At 40.4% G+C, this 21573-nt stretch overlaps 1 protein-coding gene across 2 annotated transcripts in view; it reads left to right on the forward strand.

Annotated features, from left to right (window-relative positions):
* SLC24A4 (solute carrier family 24 member 4) overlaps positions 1-21573 on the forward strand; it is a 135560-nt gene that overhangs the window by 104652 nt on the left and 9335 nt on the right. For both annotated transcript variants that reach the window (XM_007055439.4, XM_043547988.1), the window contains exons 12-16: positions 1876-2020; positions 14095-14261; positions 16789-16903; positions 19744-19856; positions 20761-20826. In XM_007055439.4, coding sequence (XP_007055501.4) covers positions 1876-2020; positions 14095-14261; positions 16789-16903; positions 19744-19856; positions 20761-20826 — 606 coding nt within the window. The remainder of the gene's footprint in view (positions 1-1875; positions 2021-14094; positions 14262-16788; positions 16904-19743; positions 19857-20760; positions 20827-21573) is intronic.

The raw sequence follows: 21573 nt of genomic DNA on the forward strand, positions 1-21573 counted from the left end.
TAACAAATGAGTGCTTTGAAGGGGGTTTGCCAAAGGACCTCTTTTCCACTCCGTGTTCTTTTATAGTGATGCTTTTGGCGTTGGAATCACAAGTTGACTCTCCAACTCAGCTCCTAGGGCAGCGGAGACTTAAATCACTTTCTAGTGACTATACTGATTGGTGCCTAGGACAGGATGATAGGAGTCATACTAAGCCCTTTTCACTGAAGGGTAAGTCACTATGGAAGAGGGGCCCTTGAAGGCACAAGGGGAGGAAAGATTAGGAAGCTCCTCTTGTTAGAAGAAATTTTTTTTTCCCTTTAGCCACTGGAATTGCATTTGAGCACTTATAAGAGTAGTGAACTGAGAGAAGATAACATAATAGATAAATCAACCATAGGACCTTATTAATTGTTTTAATAGTTGGACAGAGCTTCAAATAACATCAGACATTTGCCTAATGCGTTAATCTTTACAGTCCTGAGTTATATATAACAAAGGGGAAAGCAGATCAGACTTTTCACAGGGACGTTTTCTTCAGACAGGCTCAGATTAGCCCTTGGTGAACATGTTGTCACCACGAGAGACTCTTTCACATAACCCTGCAGCAAAAGTCCTGAGAATGGTCAAACGACAAGGTCCATGGCAAAATCCCATTGACTTCAGTGGAGCCAGGATTTCGTCCTTTGTTTCTGAGTAACTTGAAGTCCAAGTGAAGGCCTTTTTTATTTTGGGATTTACAAGTATAGGAAAAATAGGTTCTTGCAAGTTCCAGTAACCTAGGGGAGGTAACACAGCTCCCAGGACTATAGAACACTGAACAGCCCATGGCAGTTTAGCAGAAATTTGGCATGTTTGGGTAGGGGAGGGGGAAAATCCAACTAACAACCATACACAAATATGTTTTTAGAAAGTCAGCTCTCTGGTGCAATACAAGGAGTGGGAGAAGTTCAGCTAAACCACTTAGTAGCAACTGGGTTGCTTTCCAGCCAATTAGCTGATCCATAAGAAAGTATTTTTGAATCGTGAAATGGCCAGAAAGCTGGTATTTTTAGTTTGCAAAACTAAACCCCAAACCAGAGGTGGTTTGGATGTGGGTTCCACTGTATGCAAACCACCAAAGTTTTGGCAATGTATTGTGGATTTGAGTTCTCTCTACTTTCAGTTCCCTTTTCAGTTACGTTAGGTTTAGAATTGTTTCACATGCTGGCAGCACCTTTGATGTTCAAGGTATGGTAAAGCACTTTCAAGTGAGTTGGCGCAGCTGCCATTAAAAAGACAGCACTTGCCGATAGTTATTGCATCATTCCACCTAAGATAGCACAGCTCATGCCTTTCCAAACTGTATGGAATTAGTGCAGTGTCTCAGCTCTCATCATGTGTTGAATATTTATTTTGAATAGCAACCACTGTAGCTACTGTAGTCCAGTGAGCATAGCAACATGTGCTCCAAAAAAGCAATGGGCAAACCCTTATGTTTAATCAGACCAGGGATGCTGCAGGGCTAATCCTCACCCTTTTGAAAAGTGTCCCAGGATCTTTATATTCTACCTGGGGGGATGGGGTAGGGAAGGAATTGGAGCAGGGCAGAAGTGACCTAAGTTAATGTCTCATCTGAAGGACAGCACCTCTGATAGTGCAGCAGTCCTGGCAGTACAGCACTGCAGCATCACCACTGGGTATGAGCCCAACTCCTGGCTTGAGGCCTGAAGCCATAGGTGAGAAATGCTTCCAAATGAGCCATGTTCATTACTCTGTGCTAAAATAGGATTCATTTGAGAATTTGATCAGGGCTTCCAAGGCGGTAGGGTTTGAAAGAACAGAGCTGACCAGGTGAACAAGATTAGCAAAGTTAAGAGTTTTTCATTGGTTTCTTTGGTCTCTGTTCCTGTGCAGCGTCAGCGACTGATCCACTCTGCCAATGGCATGAGCAAAACGATTCAAAATGGGAAACATGAAAATATTGAAAATGGGAACATCATTGTGGAAAATCAAGAGGAGGAGAATGAGCATGACAATGCGTCTCCCTTTTCACCACCAGGTAGGTTTGATCTTCAAGAGAATGAGGGTGCTAAACAATGAACAACAGAACAGAATTAAAATGCCAAAAAATGGGTTGTAGAGACAGTCAAGAGCCAGTCAGGTGGAACTATGCAATTGATCTGAAGTTGTTTTGCTAGGGTTAAATGACAATAAAACCCAGCTGGAGGACACATTAAATGTGAATGGGCCATTGTTAGGTTCAGGACCTTGATTTCCAACCGTGATGTGCTGCTTGAGTGGAGATCTAGGGTAAGCCCTCAAGACTGATCTGGAGTTTTCCACGGTTGGGCTGGATGTATAATGGTGGTAGCTGGAAGAGGGGACTAAATACATAACCTACATCAATCTAATCAGCACACTCCCAATAATAGCTTTGGAATTAACTACTTACACTGGCCTCCTGATGAAGAGTAAGCTGGTGCACACATGTATGTTAATGACAGGGCAGAAAGACTTCTTGAAGGAAAAGGAATTAAAAAGGAGGTTCAGAATAACAAGTGGAAACACAGGCCCTCATGGTCATATACATGTTTGGTTCTCATATATAAAAAGTGACTAATACTACCCACTTTTTGAAAGCACTTTGAAATCCTCTGATGAAAGGGGCTATATACAGGGAAAGTGTTATTGTGGTGATTTACATAGCACTTTATATGTTGATTCTGTTGATTCATTTCAAAATGCTGTACAGATCATATAGCAGGAATTAATTCACCTGCCACTGAAATGTAGCCATATCTGGGGTGGTGCACAACAGCTGTTTAACAGCAGAAAACAACATTTCTATACAATGAAGAATAATGCTAACTCCTGTTGAAACTGAAAGACGAATTATAGATGTTGAGCATTAAAGAGAAGAGAATGCTGTTTGATTTCTGTGAGGCTCCATTTCTAAAATGTTAATTATCAAAGCAGAAATGTCATTGATCTTAGGAAATACTGGAGCCCACTGAAAGAGATGATGTGTGAAGAAAGATTGGTTGAAACTATATATTTTCACATTTATTGCGGTGTGCACTATTATTGGAACCCATTATGTAATAAATACCTGTTCTCCTGTGATGATAAAACATGGTAGACAATTGATCTGTTAAAGAAACAGACCTGTTAGGTGGATTGCTGGCAACAAATGAGTGCATTTGTGCAGAGGTTTTTTACTGTTTGTACAGCAGAATAAATTGAGCTTATTTACACATATGGACGCACATGACCATGCTAATGTGACAATTTGAAATCACTGTAAATTTACACAGATAATTGTAAACACAAGGGTGAATGGTCAGGTTTATAAAGATAATTTTTAATCTAGATATTTTCAGTACATTCTTTGCTACCAGTTCTGTTTGGAGCACCACAGTCCCATATTGCATTTCATATTTCTAAACAGAGCAGAACTTGAGCGCAGTGCAATTGTTACCCAGAGCCTAAAGTTTTACAACTACTACATAAATCACTCCTCTGGTGGCTGGAAGTTTTTAATCATTTCTGGGTTTGTTTAGTACCCAGGAGACTTGATTGTAAATGGAGGGGGGGGGGAGGGGGAGATCCTAGTAAGGCTTCCTATGTCCTACAGTATTCATGGTAGCATAAGGGTTTGATCTGAGGCATTATTTTGAATTGGCATTGTTTTAAGGCAGTATTTCTGATTTTATTAAGAATGTTTTTCAGATAATTAAGGCCCAAAGGCCGGAGTGGAATAGGTGATGAGACACTTCAGACTACAATAGAGGAAAAGTTCAGCTAGAACTGGAAGAGTTTACATAAGAGCCGAGGGACCAGATATTTAAAATCCTTATTATTTTCAGCTTTTCTTACTCCCCTGTTGTCTGGGATGATTATCTATTGCTTGGATGCTCATTGCTCAGCTCACGTACTCTGAGGGAGAATTCTGCTATTTTTTGCTCTTGAAAGCGCCCACTTCAATAACATTGGGAAAATGTAAAGAAACAACACCATGCTTTGTTGTTTAAGAGCCAGGGTACAATCAGCAGCCTAAAAAAATCTGACATTTGAAATTGGCTTTAGGGAGAAAGGTAATTTTCAGACAGTTTCCCCGCATCCCCTCTGTCTATCTTTTGATGCATTTTCAGGCCAGGAATAAGGAACATACATTTTCTAAAGATCAGAAGTTCATGTATTCTTTCTGTACTATAAAGAGCTCTAGGAAGAATAGACACTGGAAGGATTTTCCAGGCTAGGTGCTTGCAGTTTGCAAAGTAGGAAATTCACTTTAATTAAAGTTTTTTTTTTTTTTTTTTTGGTTTTTTTTAGAGCCTCAGTTAAGATGGCCAAGGATTAGTCCAAATATTTTTTTCTGCTGCTCTAGAGTCATGTCTCTTTTTGGTTTTGATTTGCTTCTTCAAGTTACACACCATGGTTACTTTTGTCAGAACATCTTTCTTCTGAAATAGATGTTAGTGCAGTTTAATCTACCTCAGATAATGCTGCATTTGAATGTATTGTCTTAAAGATCTACTCCCTGTTATGTGTGGTGCCCCCTCAGTAGTAGGGTTCAGTCATAGAACTAAGGCTTTCGGGCATTGGAATTGGAAGTAAAAGGAGAGTTACGTGAAGGAAGTAAAGATAGTCTCAAGCTACAAAATCCAGGCAGGATCCTAGACTGAATTTCAAACACCCCAAATTTCAGAGGGGTTCCAGGTTTGTTTCGGGCCCATCTCGAGACGCAAAACAACAGCAGCAGCTGCCATGGAAGGGATTATTATACTACCAGATCTTGACTTTGGCTTTAATGGAAAAGTAACAATTCTCCCTAAAAAGAGTACCTTGATCTCTCCTGATCTGCAGGTTAACATTTGGACAATTAGCTTTTAAGAGCTGAGGCTCATCTGACACTCTGCTGTTTGGTTAATATAAAGTAGACAGTAAACAGCGCATGGGCTAAAAAATGTGAATATAAGAATAATAAGAATAGCCATACTGGGTCAGACCAAAGATCCATCCAGCCCAGTATCCTCTCTGCCAACAGTGGCCAATGCCAGGTGCCCCAGAGGGAGTGAACCTAACAGGTAATGATCAAGTGATCTCTCTCCTGCCATCCATCTCCACCCTCTGACAAACAGAGGCTAGGGACACCATTCCTTACCCAGTTAAAGCCCTGTTACCATTAAACTTTTTTTTAAAAAAATTCAGTTTATAAAAGTGAAAAAAGGAATCTCCCCCCCCGCCGCCCCCCAAGATCACAGCTACTTAAATCCCTTTTATTCAAACTGGGTGGTTAAATAACACAATTTTAAAAGTAGAATTTAAAGTCAGCTCAGCCCTGTAGATTGTGCACAAACTAATAAATTATTGTTCCTCAGGATAGTTTTAAAGAAAGAATCCCCTCTGGTCTGTCAGTGCCCATTTAAGATAGAATGATCTAGGAGGGGAATGACAGGTTTCAGAGTAGCAGCCGTGTTAGTCTGTATCTGCAAAAAGAAAAGGAGTACTTGTGGCAACTTAGAGACTAAAAAATTTATTTGAGCATAAGCTTTTGAGGCAGTGCTCAGTATTAAGTGTGGAGAGACTGAGTTGAGGAATGACCATAGGATTATTTCATTTCCTGGGCAGGTGGAGGCTAGGTATACAGTTATGGAGATGGCTCACTTGACCTTGTAGGGAAGGTGTCCTTGTGAATCCTTTGGAGCAGCATTGTTAAGAAATGCTGGAGTACATCAGAATGAGATTGAATTGGCATATCGAGAATGATCTGATGTGTATGAGCCCTTGCACAGCTTAGCTGCCTGTTAGAGCCCCGATTCAGAAAAAGCACTTAAACACATGCTTAAGTGTAAGCACATATTTCAGAGTAGCAGCCGTGTTAGTCTGTATTCGCAAAAAGAAAAGGAGTACTTGTGGCACCTTAGAGACTAACCAATTTATTTGAGCATAAGCTTTCGTGAGCTATAGCTCACTTCATCGGATGCATAAAGTGGAAAATGCAGTGAGGATGTTTTACACACACAGACCATGAAAAAATGGGTGTTTATCACTTCAAAAGGTTTTCTTTCCCCACACCCCACTCTCCTGCTGGTAATAGCTTCTCTAAAGTGATCACTCTCCTTACAATGTGTATGATAATCAAGGTGGGCCATTTCCAGCACAAATCCAGGGTTTAACAAGAACATCTGAGGAACAGTGCGGGGGGGGGGGGGGGAAGGGTAGGAAAAAACAAGGGGAAATAGGTTACCTTGCATAATGACTTAACCACTCCCGGTCTCTATTCAAGCCTAAGTTAATTGTATCCAATTTGCAAATGAATTCCAATTCAGCAGTCTCTCGCTGGAGTCTGGTTTTGAAGTTTTTCTGTTGTAATATCGCAACTTTCATGTCTGTAATCAAGTGACCAAAGAGATTGAAGTGTTCTCCGACTGGTTTTTGAATGTTATAGTTCTTGATGTCTGATTTGTGTCCATTTATTCTTTTACGTAGAGACTGTCCAGTTTGACCAATGTACATGGCAGAGGGGCATTGCTGGCACATGATGGCATATATCACATTGGTAGATGTGCAGGTGAACGAGCCTCTGATAGTGTGGCTGATGTTATTAGGCCCTGTGATAGTGTCCCCTGAATAGATATGTGAGCACAGTTGGCACTGGGCTTTGTTGCAAGGATAGGTTCCTGGGTTAGTGGTTCTGTTGTGTGGTGTGTGGTTGCTGGTGAGTATTCGCTTCAGGTTGGGGGGCTGTCTGTAGGCAAGGACTGGCCTGTCTCCCAAGATTTGTGAGAGTGTTGGGTCATCCTTCAGGATAGATTGTAGATCCTTAATAATGGGTTGGAGGGGTTTTAGTTGGGGGCTGAAGGTGACGGCTAGTGGCGTTCTGTTATTTTCTTTGTTAGGCCTGTCCTAGTGGATCTCTTGTGTGGACTGGTCCAGGCTGAGGTTGATGGTGGGATGGGAATTGTTGAAATCCTGGTGGAATTCCTCAAGGGCTTCTTTTCCATGGGTCCAGATGATGAAGATGTCATCAATATAGCGCAAGAGTAGGGGCATTAGGGGACGAGAGCTGAGGAAGCGTTGTTCTAAGTCAGCCATAAAAATGTTGGCATACTGTGGGGCCATGCACGTACCCATAGCAGTGCCGCTGATTTGAAGGTATACATTGTCCCCAAATGTGAAATAGTTATGGGTGAGGACAAAGTCACAAAGTTCAGCCACCAGGTTTGCCATGACATTATCGGGGATAGTGTTCCTGACAGCTTGTAGTCCATATTTGTGTGGAATGTTGGTGTAGAGGGCTTCTACATCCATAGTGAAGAAACAGATTGACAGAGCCAGAAGAGTACCCAGAAGTCACCTACTACAGGACAGGCCTAACAAAGAAAATAACAGAACGCCACTAGCCGTCACCTTCAGCCCCCAACTAAAACCCCTCCAACGCATTATCAAGGATCTACAACCTATCCTGAAGGACGACCCATCACTCTCACAAATCTTGGGAGACAGACCAGTCCTTGCCTACAGACTGCCCCCCAACCTGAAGCGAATACTCACCAGCAACTACATACCACACAACAGAACCACTAACCCAGGAACCTATCCTTGCAACAAAGCCCGTTGCCAACTGTGCCCACATATCTATTCAGGGGACACCATCACAGGGCCTAATAACATCAGCCACACTATCAGAGGCTCGTTCACCTGCACATCTACCAATGTGATATATGCCATCATGTGCCAGCAATGCCCCTCTGCCATGTACATTGGTCAAACTGGACAGTCTCTACGTAAAAGAATAAATGGACACAAATCAGATGTCAAGAATTATAACATTCATAATCCAGTCAGAGAACACTTCAATCTCTCTGGTCACGCGATTGCAGACATGAAAGTTGCGATATTACAACAGAAAAACTTCAAAACCAGACTCCAGCGAGAGACTGCTGAATTGGAATTCATTTGCAAATTGGATACAATTAACTTAGGCTTGAATAGAGACTGGGAGTGGTTAAGTCATTATGCAAAGTAACCTATTTCCCCTTGTTTTTTCCTACCCTCCCCCCCACCACTGTTCCTCAGATGTTCTTGTTGAACCCTGGATTTGTGCTGGAAATGGCCCACCTTGATTATCATACACATTGTAAGGAGAGTGATCACTTTAGAGAAGCTGTTACCAGCAGGAGAGTGGGGTGGGGGGAGAGAAAACCTTTTGAAGTGATAAACACCCATTTTTTCATGGTCTGTGTGTGTAAAACATCCTTACTGCATTTTCCACTTTATGCATCCGATGAAGTGAGCTGTAGCTCACGAAAGCTTATGCTCAAATTAGTTAGTCTCTAAGGTGCCACAAGTACTCCTTTTCTTTTTGTAAGCACATAGTTAAATCCCATTTATTGCTACATCTTCAAGCCTCTTGTAAAAGTGTGGATTGTTTTGAACTCCCATTGACTTAATGGAAATTGAGAACTCCTTGTTGCACAGAGTGGGTCCTAAATTCACTATAATGAAATATTATGTTTGTGAAGATAAGAATTTTTTTCCAGAACTAAAAAGATAGAGCTACTGGCCAAGGAGGTTAGCAAATCCTACCCATTATCCTATGGCCCTGGCATCTTGAAAGGACATTAAAAACAGACAGTTTGGAACAAAAACTTGCGGATTTGATGTTGCTCTAGGTCATTCCATTGGTAATCCACCAACTGAACAGAGCTATAACCACAAGACAAAGATACCTAAAAGTAATATGTTGTGACGAAAATTCTGTTTCCCTCTTGAGCTGCATATGTGCCTCTGTTTGCAATCAGACGTTGGATTGCTGTTCTCTATCACAGCACAGATGTCTGTGCCGATTCACATGATACAAAATATAGATTGATTTTTTCATTAATTAGACAAGAAAATGTGTGCGTTTGCCAGTTGTCCTCCTTCTTGGTAAGAAAGATGTTGGTCCCTGTTGTGATTGGATTTACAATGGAGAAGTAACAGGTTATGACTTTCTTTTAAGTAGCACTTATGTTGTATCCATCTCTTTAAAAGAAAAAGCTAGGAAGCCTGTTCTCTGCTCAAAGATGCGGTAACAAAATAGACAGTAATAAGGAAAACCAAACAAACAGTGGAACTAACAGATATACTGAGCATCTCCACTCAATAACTTCTTTCTTTTTGTTGCATTCCCTCCTTTGTAGATCTGGAGTAACTCCAGTGTAATGGACAGCAGAATTTGTCGTTGTAGACTCAGATAAATTCTTCACATCAGGGACCTGTCTTCATTGTAGTGGACACTGCTTGTAAGATACCCAGTCATGGCATACACTGAGAAGTGTAACATGCTGGATCCAGTCATGGTGCAGGCAGAGTGATCTCTGAGAGGCTGTAATAAAGATCTGTTTGTTGGAAGTAGAACTGGCAGGGAAAACAGAACTTCCATCCCACAGAAACTTTTGAGGTTTTGGATACAATTTTCCAATTTAGGGTGAAAAATAAAAACCTGACATTTTTGCAGATCAAACTCGGAAAAACTGAAATTCTGAAAGGTCATTTTCCATTTAAAAAAACAAACAAAAACTATTCAAACATAAAATTCCTGACCTGCTGTAGTCTGAACCTTTTGGGTTTAGTCTCTGGCTTCCATGATCGGTACCACAGTAGGGATGTAACATTTGTAACATATTCATTTGTTAAGTGCCTAGCACGCAGAAGACTCTTAAAAACAAATTAGGCTGATTGGCTAATTTACATACACTAAATTTCATACACTAGTCCAATCAATCCTTAGCCCTTGAGAATAACATCATTTTGTTGCAGAATTATACTTCTTGCTTGGGTTAGTACAAGAGCTCCTATGTGGAGCTGTACAGTCCTCATTACTACATGACTTAAGATCAAAATTTGAATTAAATATTGCTGATGATGATTAGTCCTAAATCTCAGCTGTAAATTATAAAGCGTAATTAGGACTCAGGAGATAGGGAACTTAAAATCCATTTTCATTAGTGGAAAAAGACTGTTTTGTTTAAAAAGTTAAAGTAACAAATTTTGAAACTGATAAAATGAAACACTTTTTAGAAAACAAAGACACCGACAGTGCCAGCTCCTCAATTGGTGTAAATGGCACAACTCGATTAATTTCAGTAGAGCTACTCTGATTTACACCAGCTGAGGATCTGGATCAATTTATAATTAACGAGTGGAATTCATTGCCACCAGTTACACTGAAGCGAAATGCTTGGTAGAATTAAAAAAAGGACTAGAGTAGGGATGGTCAGCATTTTTTTTTCAAGTTTCAAAATTTCAAACAAAAGCAGAAGAACGTCTACAGAAAGGTCTACAAAATCTTTCCTGTTTCTCAACCAGTTTATCACCAATTGGGATAAACATCTACTAGATGTGTCAACACTCATGCTTCGAGACTCCAGCTTCAACCACTAACTGCCTGGGGTTAGAAAGAAGCTCCCTCCATAACTGTCCGTTTTTGAGGGTTTTGACACTTTCTCTAAAGCATTTGGTACAAGTCACTGTCAGAGAGCATACCAGAGTAGATGGACCATTGGTTTGACTCTGTCTCGCAGGCCCTAATTTAAGTTACACAATAATACACTGAATAATGCACTCTTCCTACTTACTTGTTCCTCCTTCATTCCCAGAAGAAATGATTCAATGGCCTAGATATCAAGTTTGAAATACCTGAGCTGCAGCAGTGTGTTTGACTCCTGGCAGTGTCATCACAGCCTTTGGCCCATCTCAGCTAGATAAAACTGAGTTCCATGTGTAACGCTGCCTGCAGCAACTCAAGAGTGTGAGGACCAGCCTCAGGGCAGATTGTTAGGAGCCAGGGCACAAACCCCAGATTGGCTGTGAATTCTATACTTAGAGTTTGCGAGCCAATTGTCAAGTGTAAACTCTTCAGGTACTATAAGATCCTAAACATGGAGCCAAAGACAGTCCCCTTGGTACTCCAATCTGTCTCGCCACCCAGGTGAGCATACCTTTGTGATAAATCGTCTCTTACATCAAGAATCACAGCAATATTGAGGTTACTCACAGTCCCAAAGGACCAGTCACTTACCCCAGGTCAATGGCAATTTAAATCTCACACCAAAGACTATTGTAGCCAATTCATTAATAAACTATATACAGATTTGTGAAACAGGAAAAGGAAACAGTTATTTACAAGGTGAAAGCAGGTAAACATATACACACAAATGAGTTATAATCTTAAATTTCAAAAGCCTCTATGTTCAGCAAAGTCTCTATATTCTTTAGGGCTACCTCAGGCTACACAGCTGGGGATCCCTTCCCCTTCCCCCGAGACCAAGCATCATAAAGATACCTAGTTCCTTTTGTCTGGAGTTTTTATCCCCCTTCTGACATGTCCTCTGAGCTGCAAACTCAGCTGATCTGGGGGCGGAGACAGGGGGAAATCCACTTGCATGACTCATCTTCATGGGGTGGGGGGGAGAGCAGAACAACAAAGTATTTTATCCTCTTAACATCTGGTGTTGATGGACCTTTCCTGTTGGGAAGGATGTAAGACCTTCTGTTGATGAGCAGCCCTTCACACTAATTTAATGTCTCTTTCCTGTCGGTGTTTTACATAGTCACAGAGGTGCACAATACAACCACTCAGATATTGGCTTACAATATGAAATTCAGATGTTACAAGTGAGATTAATGCATGCAACAACTCAGACGCATTCAATAAAATCTAAACACATTCTTATCATTTTAACACCTGGCTTAACAATACTAACACACAGGTGAGCCAGACTGATTCCAGCTATGTATTTGTCAGTGTTCAGTTGAGATGTGGGGACTTTGGCATGAGCTGACACCTGATCTGCCAGTATCACACTGTGTGGTTTACCAAGTGTGGGATTTTTGGGTGAGACTTTAAAACGGAGTTCCTGTCTGCTGTATGTGGATATTGCAAACCATATGACACTTTTTTTAAAAAGTAGGGCTTTGACCAATATTCCCTTCTCATCGCTATTGTTCTGTGTGTTGTTTACCTGTTATCTTTCACCTAGAGATGGCTGCATTTTAATGGGAAAGTGATTCCTGCAAGTATAAAGCTCCTTAGTGAGGAAATAGAGGCATATAGCATTAGAGGAATATATTGAAAATTACTATAAGACTTTTCATTGTAGCACTGTCTCTTTGGAATGTTTGGCTCCCAAAACCTCTTATACACAGTGCAGAGCATATGGATTTGAAAAAGATTGAAATACTTGAAACAAGACAGGAATTATTCTGCTCTCAGCTAAACTAGTATAATTCACAAGTAACTCTACGTTAGTCAGTTGCACCAGCATAAAACTTGTGTAAGTTAGACCAGAATCCAGACCAATGTTTCTGGACACTTTCGTTAATGAAGCAAAAATCCTCCAACTGCAGGATGAGTGGGCAACTGTCTCACTAAATTACTGGAAAAAAAAATAAGGACCTGATTCTCATCTCTCACTGGTGTAACGCTTCATTGGTCTTAGACCTGATTTACACTAGAGTAGAATCAGGCTGGTATGTTTTCCCTGTCACATGGGTAAGAAGAGATCCCTGTTTTGCTAGATAACAAGTATGGTGTTTGCAGTTGCTGTCTTTCATTTTCTTTGTTGGGGGTATGTACCCTGACAGGGATCCTACCTAAGGTCCTGAATCAACAAAGCACTTAAGGACATGTTAAACCATGACTGCTCACATTGACTTTCCACTAATTTTGCTAAATCAAGGCCTAAATGGATAGCTCTTTTGTGACAAAAAAGAGAAATCCCCATTACAAAGCATTGGTCCAGCTGTCTTCATTGCATTTTTTCATGCTTTGTGTGTATATAAAAAGATCTTCTACACTTTCCACAGTATGCATCCGATGAAGTGAGCTGTAGCTCACGAAAGCTTATGCTCAAATCAATTGGTTAGTCTCTAAGGTGCCACAAGTACTCCTTTTCTTTTTGCGAATACAGACTAACACGGCTGTTACTCTGAAACCTTTCATTGCAGCGCAGGCTCATATAAGCATTGGAAAGCTGTAGTTTCAGCATTACTACTATCTTTTAAAGCTGAAGGCAGCATAATATTTGTGCTCTCTACAACTAATTTTTGATTCATTAAAGAAAGCATCAAGGGACATTAATGCAGATTCTGGTCTCACTTACAGCAGTTTTACAGTGGTGTAACTCTGACTACAGTGGAGATGTATCTGTTTTTTATTCTTTTCCTTTGGTGTGACCATCCATCTGTTTCAAAACAGCACATTTGTCTAGATCTTGCACACACAATGATCAGGGCATTTATACTGTTTCAAGCATCAAGAAATCCCCTGCTAGCTTAATTATTATCCAAAATAAAGCTACATAAAGGGCACTTGACTGTGCCCATCATTTGTCAGCCTGGAAAGCAAACTTGTAGAATGCTCTAAAAATGTCTCAAGGAATATGAATATAATCCCTAGTCTGTGAAAATCCTGTAATTTGCCTCTGATCCCATTAATTGAAATTTACATGCACATTTGCAACACATTTGCAATGTTTTGAAACATCAGCATTTCATATGGCTTGTCTGTGAAGCAAGAGTGAGCGTATTGTTATGCAGATAGTAAACTGTGATTTGCAACTTCTCTAGCGGTAGATCCTTCACAGACACAGCTCAGAATGAAGACCAAGGTCTGTTTTTATATCAGCTGAAAATGTTTACTGATATTGCACAGAAGTGGGCAATTTTTTACACTGTTCCTTTTAAAAAAAAAAGTTGTATTTTGCTTTTTATTTCAGGTGAGGGGCTTAATGGTAAGATAACATGCCCCTGAAAGGGCAGTACTACCAGCCTTCTGTTTTAAATTCAAAAGAGCAACACATTGTGGCTCAATTTCATCGTCGGATGTATGTACATTGTCTGGTTTGAATCAGTGGGAACCCTACACATGCATCCAAGGGCAGAACTTGCCATATTATAAAGAGAGACAGAAACTGGGAACACGGGGGCAAGGGAGACAAATGACCCTCAAACCAAAATGCACAGCTGCAACCAAGCCTATTTGTTATTTTCTCCTCTGTCCACATAGTGTGCATACATATGTAACTGGACCTGGTGCAGCAGGAACAAGAAAGTTAAATAGGTTGTTTTCCGTTCTTTCCGCAGATGGAAAAATGAACAAAGTCAAATGGATTTTCACGTGGCCATTGCTATTCCTACTCTTTTGTACCATTCCAAACTGCAGCAAACCGCGTTGGGAGAACTTTTTTATGCTGACATTCATTTTATCCACTCTGTGGATTGCTTTGTTCTCCTATTTTATGGTGTGGATGGTAAGTAGATGCAACAAAACCTTGTTTTAAGAAATGAAATGTACAGGCCAGATGGTGAATGTCTTCAACTCCAATCCCAGTTTGTTTTAGGTGAACTAAAAGACATAACCACATTGGGATGTGTGCAGTCTAGTAGTTCTAATAAATGACCTATGTGCTAGTCTCTCTTCTGGACAGTACTTTGGGACCATAATTTTAAAGGTAGGCACTTAAAGATGCAGATGGGGCCTAGTGTGATTTTTTTTTTCAAAAGTTCCTCAGTGCCTAGTTCCTAATATTGAATGGGAGTTAGGGCTTAGGTGCTTTTGAAAATCCCACTAGGTGCCTATCTGTATCTTAGGCACCTAATTCCTTTAAAAATATGGCCTTAAGGCCTGATCCTGAAACATACACAGTAACTCAGGTGAGTTGTGAGGGTTGGAGGATCAGATACAGTGTAAAATGCTCTGGGTGGAATGGACTATATTAGTCGCAGGTATTATCCTTCTTAGTAAGAGTGCCATAGAGGTTACCCATAAATCTTTTCAGTTGCTCTTAACGTGCAAAAATGTAGGCTCTGATGAAGATGTATATCTGGTATGATCTGTTCAGAAACACTCTTACTTGAAACACCAGTCCAGGTGATTCACTCTTTTCTCTCAGTTTTTATACTTAAATGTACATTTTCACTCAGAAGAGACATGAATAGTAAAGTAGCTCAAATCTAACTCTTTGTAATTAAAAAAATATTTTTGGAAGTTTAAAAAGGCATCTTTTTTCTATTCAAAGAGAGGCAAAGCTAAAGAGAAGTTATGTTAGTATTGCTGAAGGACTTGTAGGTCAATGGCAGGGTGGATAAAGCGTTCACATGCCTCCTCCAATTAAAGATCAGTAAAATGAAAAAATCTAACTCTCTTGTAATACGTACCCTGGAAAATGAAATATGTAACAGTTCCATGTGACCTTTTGGAAGCATCTTCATTTATGAACAGCTGATCTTCATAACTTGCTTGAGGCTTGTGAGCTGTGTGACACAGCTTTACTTGTCTGGGATACATACTGATAGCTCTGTCAGTATACTATACTTTTGGGGATTATTTTGTTTTTCCATTTCCACTTGGATACAGTATTTTCCCGTAAGTTAGTATTTAAAGTATTATATTATAAAGTAAAGCCCTTTCTCCCTGATTTTACAATATGTAGCAAAAACTGGTTGAGAGATTCATATTCCAACAATTCATTTTTGCTGATGTACCACATTGCCACAACTTCAATGCACCTGTACTTCAGTAAGACCATGCTGTCTATCCTGGTTCCACTTTCAGAACTTCTGTTGAAAACAGTGGGAGTTTTTGTGGAAAGACCAAAGGTAGGATGTGTTCAGAGATGCTGTAACAGTGTCTCTGATCTCTTTTAAGATGGGCCATGCCTCAATGTCCTCACAGTTACTTGCCCTCTCAGTGGGAAAATGTCTTAGTGATTGGATAACTTGATTTAATCCTCTGGCTAAGTTAGAAAAAAGACTCCATCCCTTCTGGGGTAACCACAACTCTAATGAAAAAAAGAGTCCAAGCAAAAACTTTTGGCCCAGTTCTGCTTCTGGGCCACTGCCTGCTTTAAGAGTCTGTGGAAACTCTTCCCCTTGGCTGCAGGGGTTCCCAAAAGAGCCCCTTGCCCCTTGATTGCACAGATCTACAAATAGGCTTTTCTTATAGGAGTGCCAGCACAATACTTCAAGGTGGCAGCACTGAGGTTTATGCCACCCTTTCTACCACAGGCTACAGCTTTAATCCCCTGAGCAATGAAGTAGCTGTCTGCTCCAATCTCAAATATTCCAGCTTCACTCTTACTCTTCCCACAGGCTACTTCCTAGGCTTGCTTAGCTGGCTGGCTGTGAAGCCTTCTTTCTGGTCCCTTTTTCAGGGTATATTAACACACACACCCCTTGAGACCCTTACTGGGATCCCCATTACAAGCTGCTGTCTCCCCCTAGGCTCTTCCAAAGCTGCATCGGGGCCATTTGTCTAGAGAGACTCATGTTCTATTCCCTTCAGGAGTGTCTCTGTCAAGAGCCTCAGAACAGGTCTCACCTCTTCCCAAGCCATTCTCTTACTATGGCAAAGGGAGCTCCGCCCTCTTCCCAGCCTGCATTGCTGCCAAATGAAGAGCTACCTTCAGACCTGGGAGCCACCCAGCATTCCACTGTTCCAGGCAGAACATAAGAACAGTCTGTACTGGTCTGTAAGCGCCCTTAAGGGGCCAGTACATCCTGTTACAAATGTATAAAGTGGAGCACTTTAAATGGCTTTCATAAAACCCTTAAGAATGTGCCTACAAGTACTTATTGTTTCCTAGTAGGAGGTTTTTAGTCAGATTGTTGCTAAAATTTTGTTTCCTTACAGAAGTGTGTGTGTGTGTATCTAACTGTCATAACGGCCACATCCAGAAATTAAAGTGAAGAGTGAATCACAATTGTATTGGAAATACAGTATCAGAATAAGAGAGACTTCCCAATTATTTTAAATGCCTGTTTTCCCTGACTGTGCAGGTTACTATAATTGGATACACTCTGGGGATCCCTGATGTTATCATGGGCATTACTTTCCTAGCCGCAGGAACGAGTGTACCAGACTGCATGGCCAGCTTAATAGTAGCAAGACAAGGTATCATTTCTGTTCAAGTGTTCCAACAGTTTCATGCTATGCTTCTGTAATATGCAGCTTTTTCAAACTGTTTGAATTACAATAGCACCTAGGAGCCCCAGTCATGGACCAGCGCCCCACTCTGCTTGGTGCTGCAAAAAAAAAATGGTTTCCACCCTGTTACATCTCTGGTTATGAGTACGGGGCATTTCTTACATCCAAGAGGATTGAAGCATCAGGAGAAATTGCAAAATGTTCTGGTAGTTCATTCAGCAACCAAAACTCACATATGCAGTATAGATCAGTCAGATTAGAACGATGTAACGTACACATGTGCTACACCAAAAAAGATTAGCCATAAAAATAGGATTATACACCAAAAGTGCATAGAAAAAGGATTTTCTTTTTGGATCATGTCCTAAGTCCTGCATGTAAAACTTGCATTGATTTCAAATTAAGTTGATGGGGAAAGATACTGTGGAGGAAAGGCACAACAAAAGTTAACTTGCTTCAAACATATTCCTCATCCAACTAGAGACAGCCAGGATCTTCCTTTTGGCTCGATGAATATTAACACTGAGTAGGGAAAGATTAACCTTAACTATGTCTAGTTTAACTTTCCTATTTAAAAGGCCAAAGATTTTTCCAGCTCATATTTACATGGCTGAGCTTTTGATTTTTTTTTAAAAGCTTTCCTTTTTTACATGAGAAATATATATGGACACATCCTTTACCATTGTTGCTTAAAACAAGCATGAGTGTTCTATTTGTATCACGCTGAGAAAGGAGCAGATAGTAATAATAGCATTTTGCAGTATTGCAGCTCCTACAGCCCTTAATGCCAAAGGATGGCTCTTTGTTCTCCAGGCTGCATACAGACTCCAAGAATTCTGAAGTCTTAAACTAGCCACCAGGAGCCAGTAGAGTCCCACATCTGTATGATGTGAACCGCATAAACATATTTAAAATGTTTCATTTATAACTGTAAGAGCTATACATATTTTTAAATATGTTTTGGATATGCCTAACAAAGAATCGTATATTAAAAATAATCCATTCTCCACTTCATATTAGGAATTACATGCTGGAAAATCTCACAAAAATAGATCAGCTGTGTTAAGAACTGTTCTGGGACACTGCCCATTAAAATTGGTTTCTTCCATGTATGATATTAGAGTCAGTAGATCTGTAGAGGAAATACAGGGGGAAAAGTGCTAAAATGATCAGTGTAATGCCTTCATAATGCTTGAATCTGTACAGAAAATAAATGCAAAAAGAAAAGGAGGACTCATGGCACCTTAGAGACTAACCAATTTATTTCGTGAGCGACAGCTGCATCCAATGAAGTGAGCTGTAGCTCACGAAAGCTTATGCTCAAATAAATTGGTTAGTCTCTAAGGTGCCACAAGTACTCCTTTTCTTTTTGTGAATACAGACTAACACTGCTGCTACTCTGAAACCAGAAAATAAATGCTATCATTCTTTATCTCTGTTCTCTAGAGTCTCTACCATAAGTTTAACTCAAAATGTTAAATGAGAAATCAATGGGGAAAGAGAGATCTGCTTAGTTTAGTTATTTCACAGTCCACTTAATATTCTATTTGTAGTTTACTATTTATTTCTGTGGGCCAAATCTTTGCAATAGAATATCTCCACATATCAGGCAAAAATCTGGTCAAGATTACTTACTATGAGAGTACAGGCAAGGAACAGCTTGGTGAACTGGTAGATGGAGAATCCCTGATCTCTCATGTAACATGTGAGGGCCATGCATGGCACTTTAGTAAAGGATTTCCCAAAGGGCAAATGCAGATGTGCCATGACAGTGAAGGGAAGCTGCAAGAGGTGTCGCCATAAACACAAATCCCGAGGATATCCCAGGGATGCATTGTCTGCGGTACTGACTGTGTCAGGCCATGCCTTGGGAGCAGACATTGTGCATGTGATCCAGCTGGAAGTCTCATGGGCTTGAAAGTTCCTCCACAAAGCTGATCTTATTTGCAGGGGGCTTTCCAACAATATTAGATCTTTTCCTCCTTCCTGACACACGTTTTGTGGATTTGGCAGTAGCACAGATAACTAAGCAGGTACTTGAGAGAGAAACAAATTGGAGTGAGCACTCTGGCCACCATTATTATGGTATCAAAATCAGACACCAGCTAATACTGAGCACAGGAGACAGAGATTCTGTAAGAACAAGGTTCTCATGACCTTACCACCCACTCACACTTTGTTCTCCTATTTCATTATTGTTTGGGGTTGTTTTTAAAAACTGAAATTTCTAAAGTGAACTTGATGCTCACACACATAAGGGCCCAATCCTGCTCAGTGCTGAATGTCCTCAGCTCCCACACTGCTCAGCACCTTTCACGATCAACTTTCAGATTAGCTAGAGCCCACGGCCCCAGAGCACATCCCAAGAGATGAAGACAGACCACACACAGCTTCCTATAATGAAACCCATGGCCAGCTTTGCCCTGGGACTACAGAAAAAACAGGACAAATCTTATCAACCTGTTTTTTTAATTGGCATCAAACTCAAACACCAAACAATTTCTACTTACCCATCAAGGATGATACATGCACAAAGTATATTGGTTGTGAGCATTTTTTTATTTTAAAAGGTTATGTAAATATTACCCAAATTATCTGCTGATCTTAGGTACTTAGCAAATTGCCCATGTGGGGATTGCAGGAGTTCTTAGTTAGCTAATTTTAAAGTGTCCTCTTACATTGCAAAGCTGCTCAATGGTCATTCTCTCTCCCCCTCCCTGCCTCCTCCTCCTCAGCCTTGTTACAAAATGTTTGTCCTGTGTGTTGTTTTGACCTGAGAATCATTATTTGGTTTTTTTGTTTCCCAGGTCTTGGTGATATGGCCGTATCCAATACAATAGGAAGCAATGTGTTTGACATTTTAGTAGGCCTTGGAGTACCATGGGGCATGCAAACTATGTTGATTAATTATGGATCAACGGTATGTGTGTGTGTGTGTGTGTGTGTGTGTGTATATAATTATAATTGTTTAATTTTCGTTTTTTTGTGTTGTTTTCAGAAGAAAACATTGTAAAAAATGCTGAGCATTTTTATTAGTAGTTAAATAAGACATGAGGTTATTTCCTGGCCAAAGAACAGGGATACATGCAAACAGTTTTCCTGTCACAAGATGCAATGAATTCCCATTGCTTTCAATGTGAGTTAGTTGTATTGGGTGGCAGGAGCAATTGGGTCTATTCCTGGCTCCGCTACTGTATGTCTGTGCAGCTTTGAGCAAATCTCTTTGCCTCTCCATGTCTCCGTTGACCTGGTTGTAAAATGAGGATAATAAGGCTTACTCTCTTTGAGAGTTATTGGCCAAAGGCAATATACAAGTGCTGAGGGGATTTATTTAAGCAGGACTGATTATTTACACATTTATTCTGATTCTTTTAAACATGCTGTTCTCCCATTATTGTAACTTTTACCATGAATTAAACATCTAGGATATATGTCATTTAAAAATTGTAAATTGGGGCTTGTCAATACAGTGAAGCAATGAGCACTAAGTGATGTGATTTCTAAAGTGCACTAACATGTTACACATTAATTGGCCCGTGTAGACCCCTAGTGCACTTTGATGTGGTGCAGGCACACTAGGAAACATTTAGTGCACCTGAGCAGGGTCAACACGGGCCAATTAGTGCGCAACATGTTAGTGCACTTTAGAAATCACACCCCCGTAGAGTGCAGTACCCCGTCATGTAGACAAGCCCTTCGTTTTAAATTTTAGACAGTACTTGAAAATAGAATAGAAAATGTTCTAAATCAAGAGGCAGTTAACTTTCTATTGCACTTACTATGTCCTAAACATTTTAAAGTTCTCTTATGTCTAACTTTCACAGGTTAAGATAAATAGCAAGGGACTGGTCTATTCGGTTGTTCTTCTGCTGGGGTCTGTAGCTCTTACTGTAAGTATTTCTGTGGTTTAAAATGTGACCGCTTCGAGTATTCACTTCATGTCATAATTTGATACATCTATTTACTTTGCATGTAGCAGTAGGAGAAACTGGAAGTACTTGCCATTATGACCAGCATTTGTTCATATAGAGCTTGATCTAACAACCAAAGACATCAGTGGGCTTTAAATCAGGCTCTCAGCACTCAATGGGGCACCGAGGACCTTCAATTCCCATTTATTTCAGTGAGAACTGAGGAGCTAACTAAGTAACTCTCAGGACTGGGCTATTATTTTGTAACAAAGGGCCTGGTAAGTGAAACATTAATTTTGGGTCTGAAGTCAGTTCTAATGCATCTAGGGCCTGAAGTGGAATGCATTGAAGTCAATGGCAAAACTCCCATTGAGCCAGATGTGGGCAGAACCAGACTCTGAAAGTGTAAATATCCATCCTCATTAACACTTTGCAGTGTTTCTCAAACTGTAGACTTCCAGCGGAGACTACATAGAGAATGTGACAGGTTTCAGCGTGTTAGTCTGTATCAGCAAAAAAACTGAGGAGTCCTTGTGGCACCTTAGAGACTAACACATTTATTTGGGCATAAGCTTTCGTGGGCTAGAACCCACTTCATCAGATGTATGAAGTAAAAGGTACAGAAGCAGGTATAAATACATGAAAGGATGTGGGTTGCTTTACCAAGTGTTAGGTCAGTCTAACGAGATAAATCAATTAACAGCAGGGTACCAAGGGAGGAGAAAT

This window comes from Chelonia mydas, chromosome 6 (genome assembly GCF_015237465.2).
Source record: "Chelonia mydas isolate rCheMyd1 chromosome 6, rCheMyd1.pri.v2, whole genome shotgun sequence".
In the NCBI taxonomy this organism is placed as follows: Eukaryota; Metazoa; Chordata; order Testudines; family Cheloniidae; genus Chelonia; species Chelonia mydas.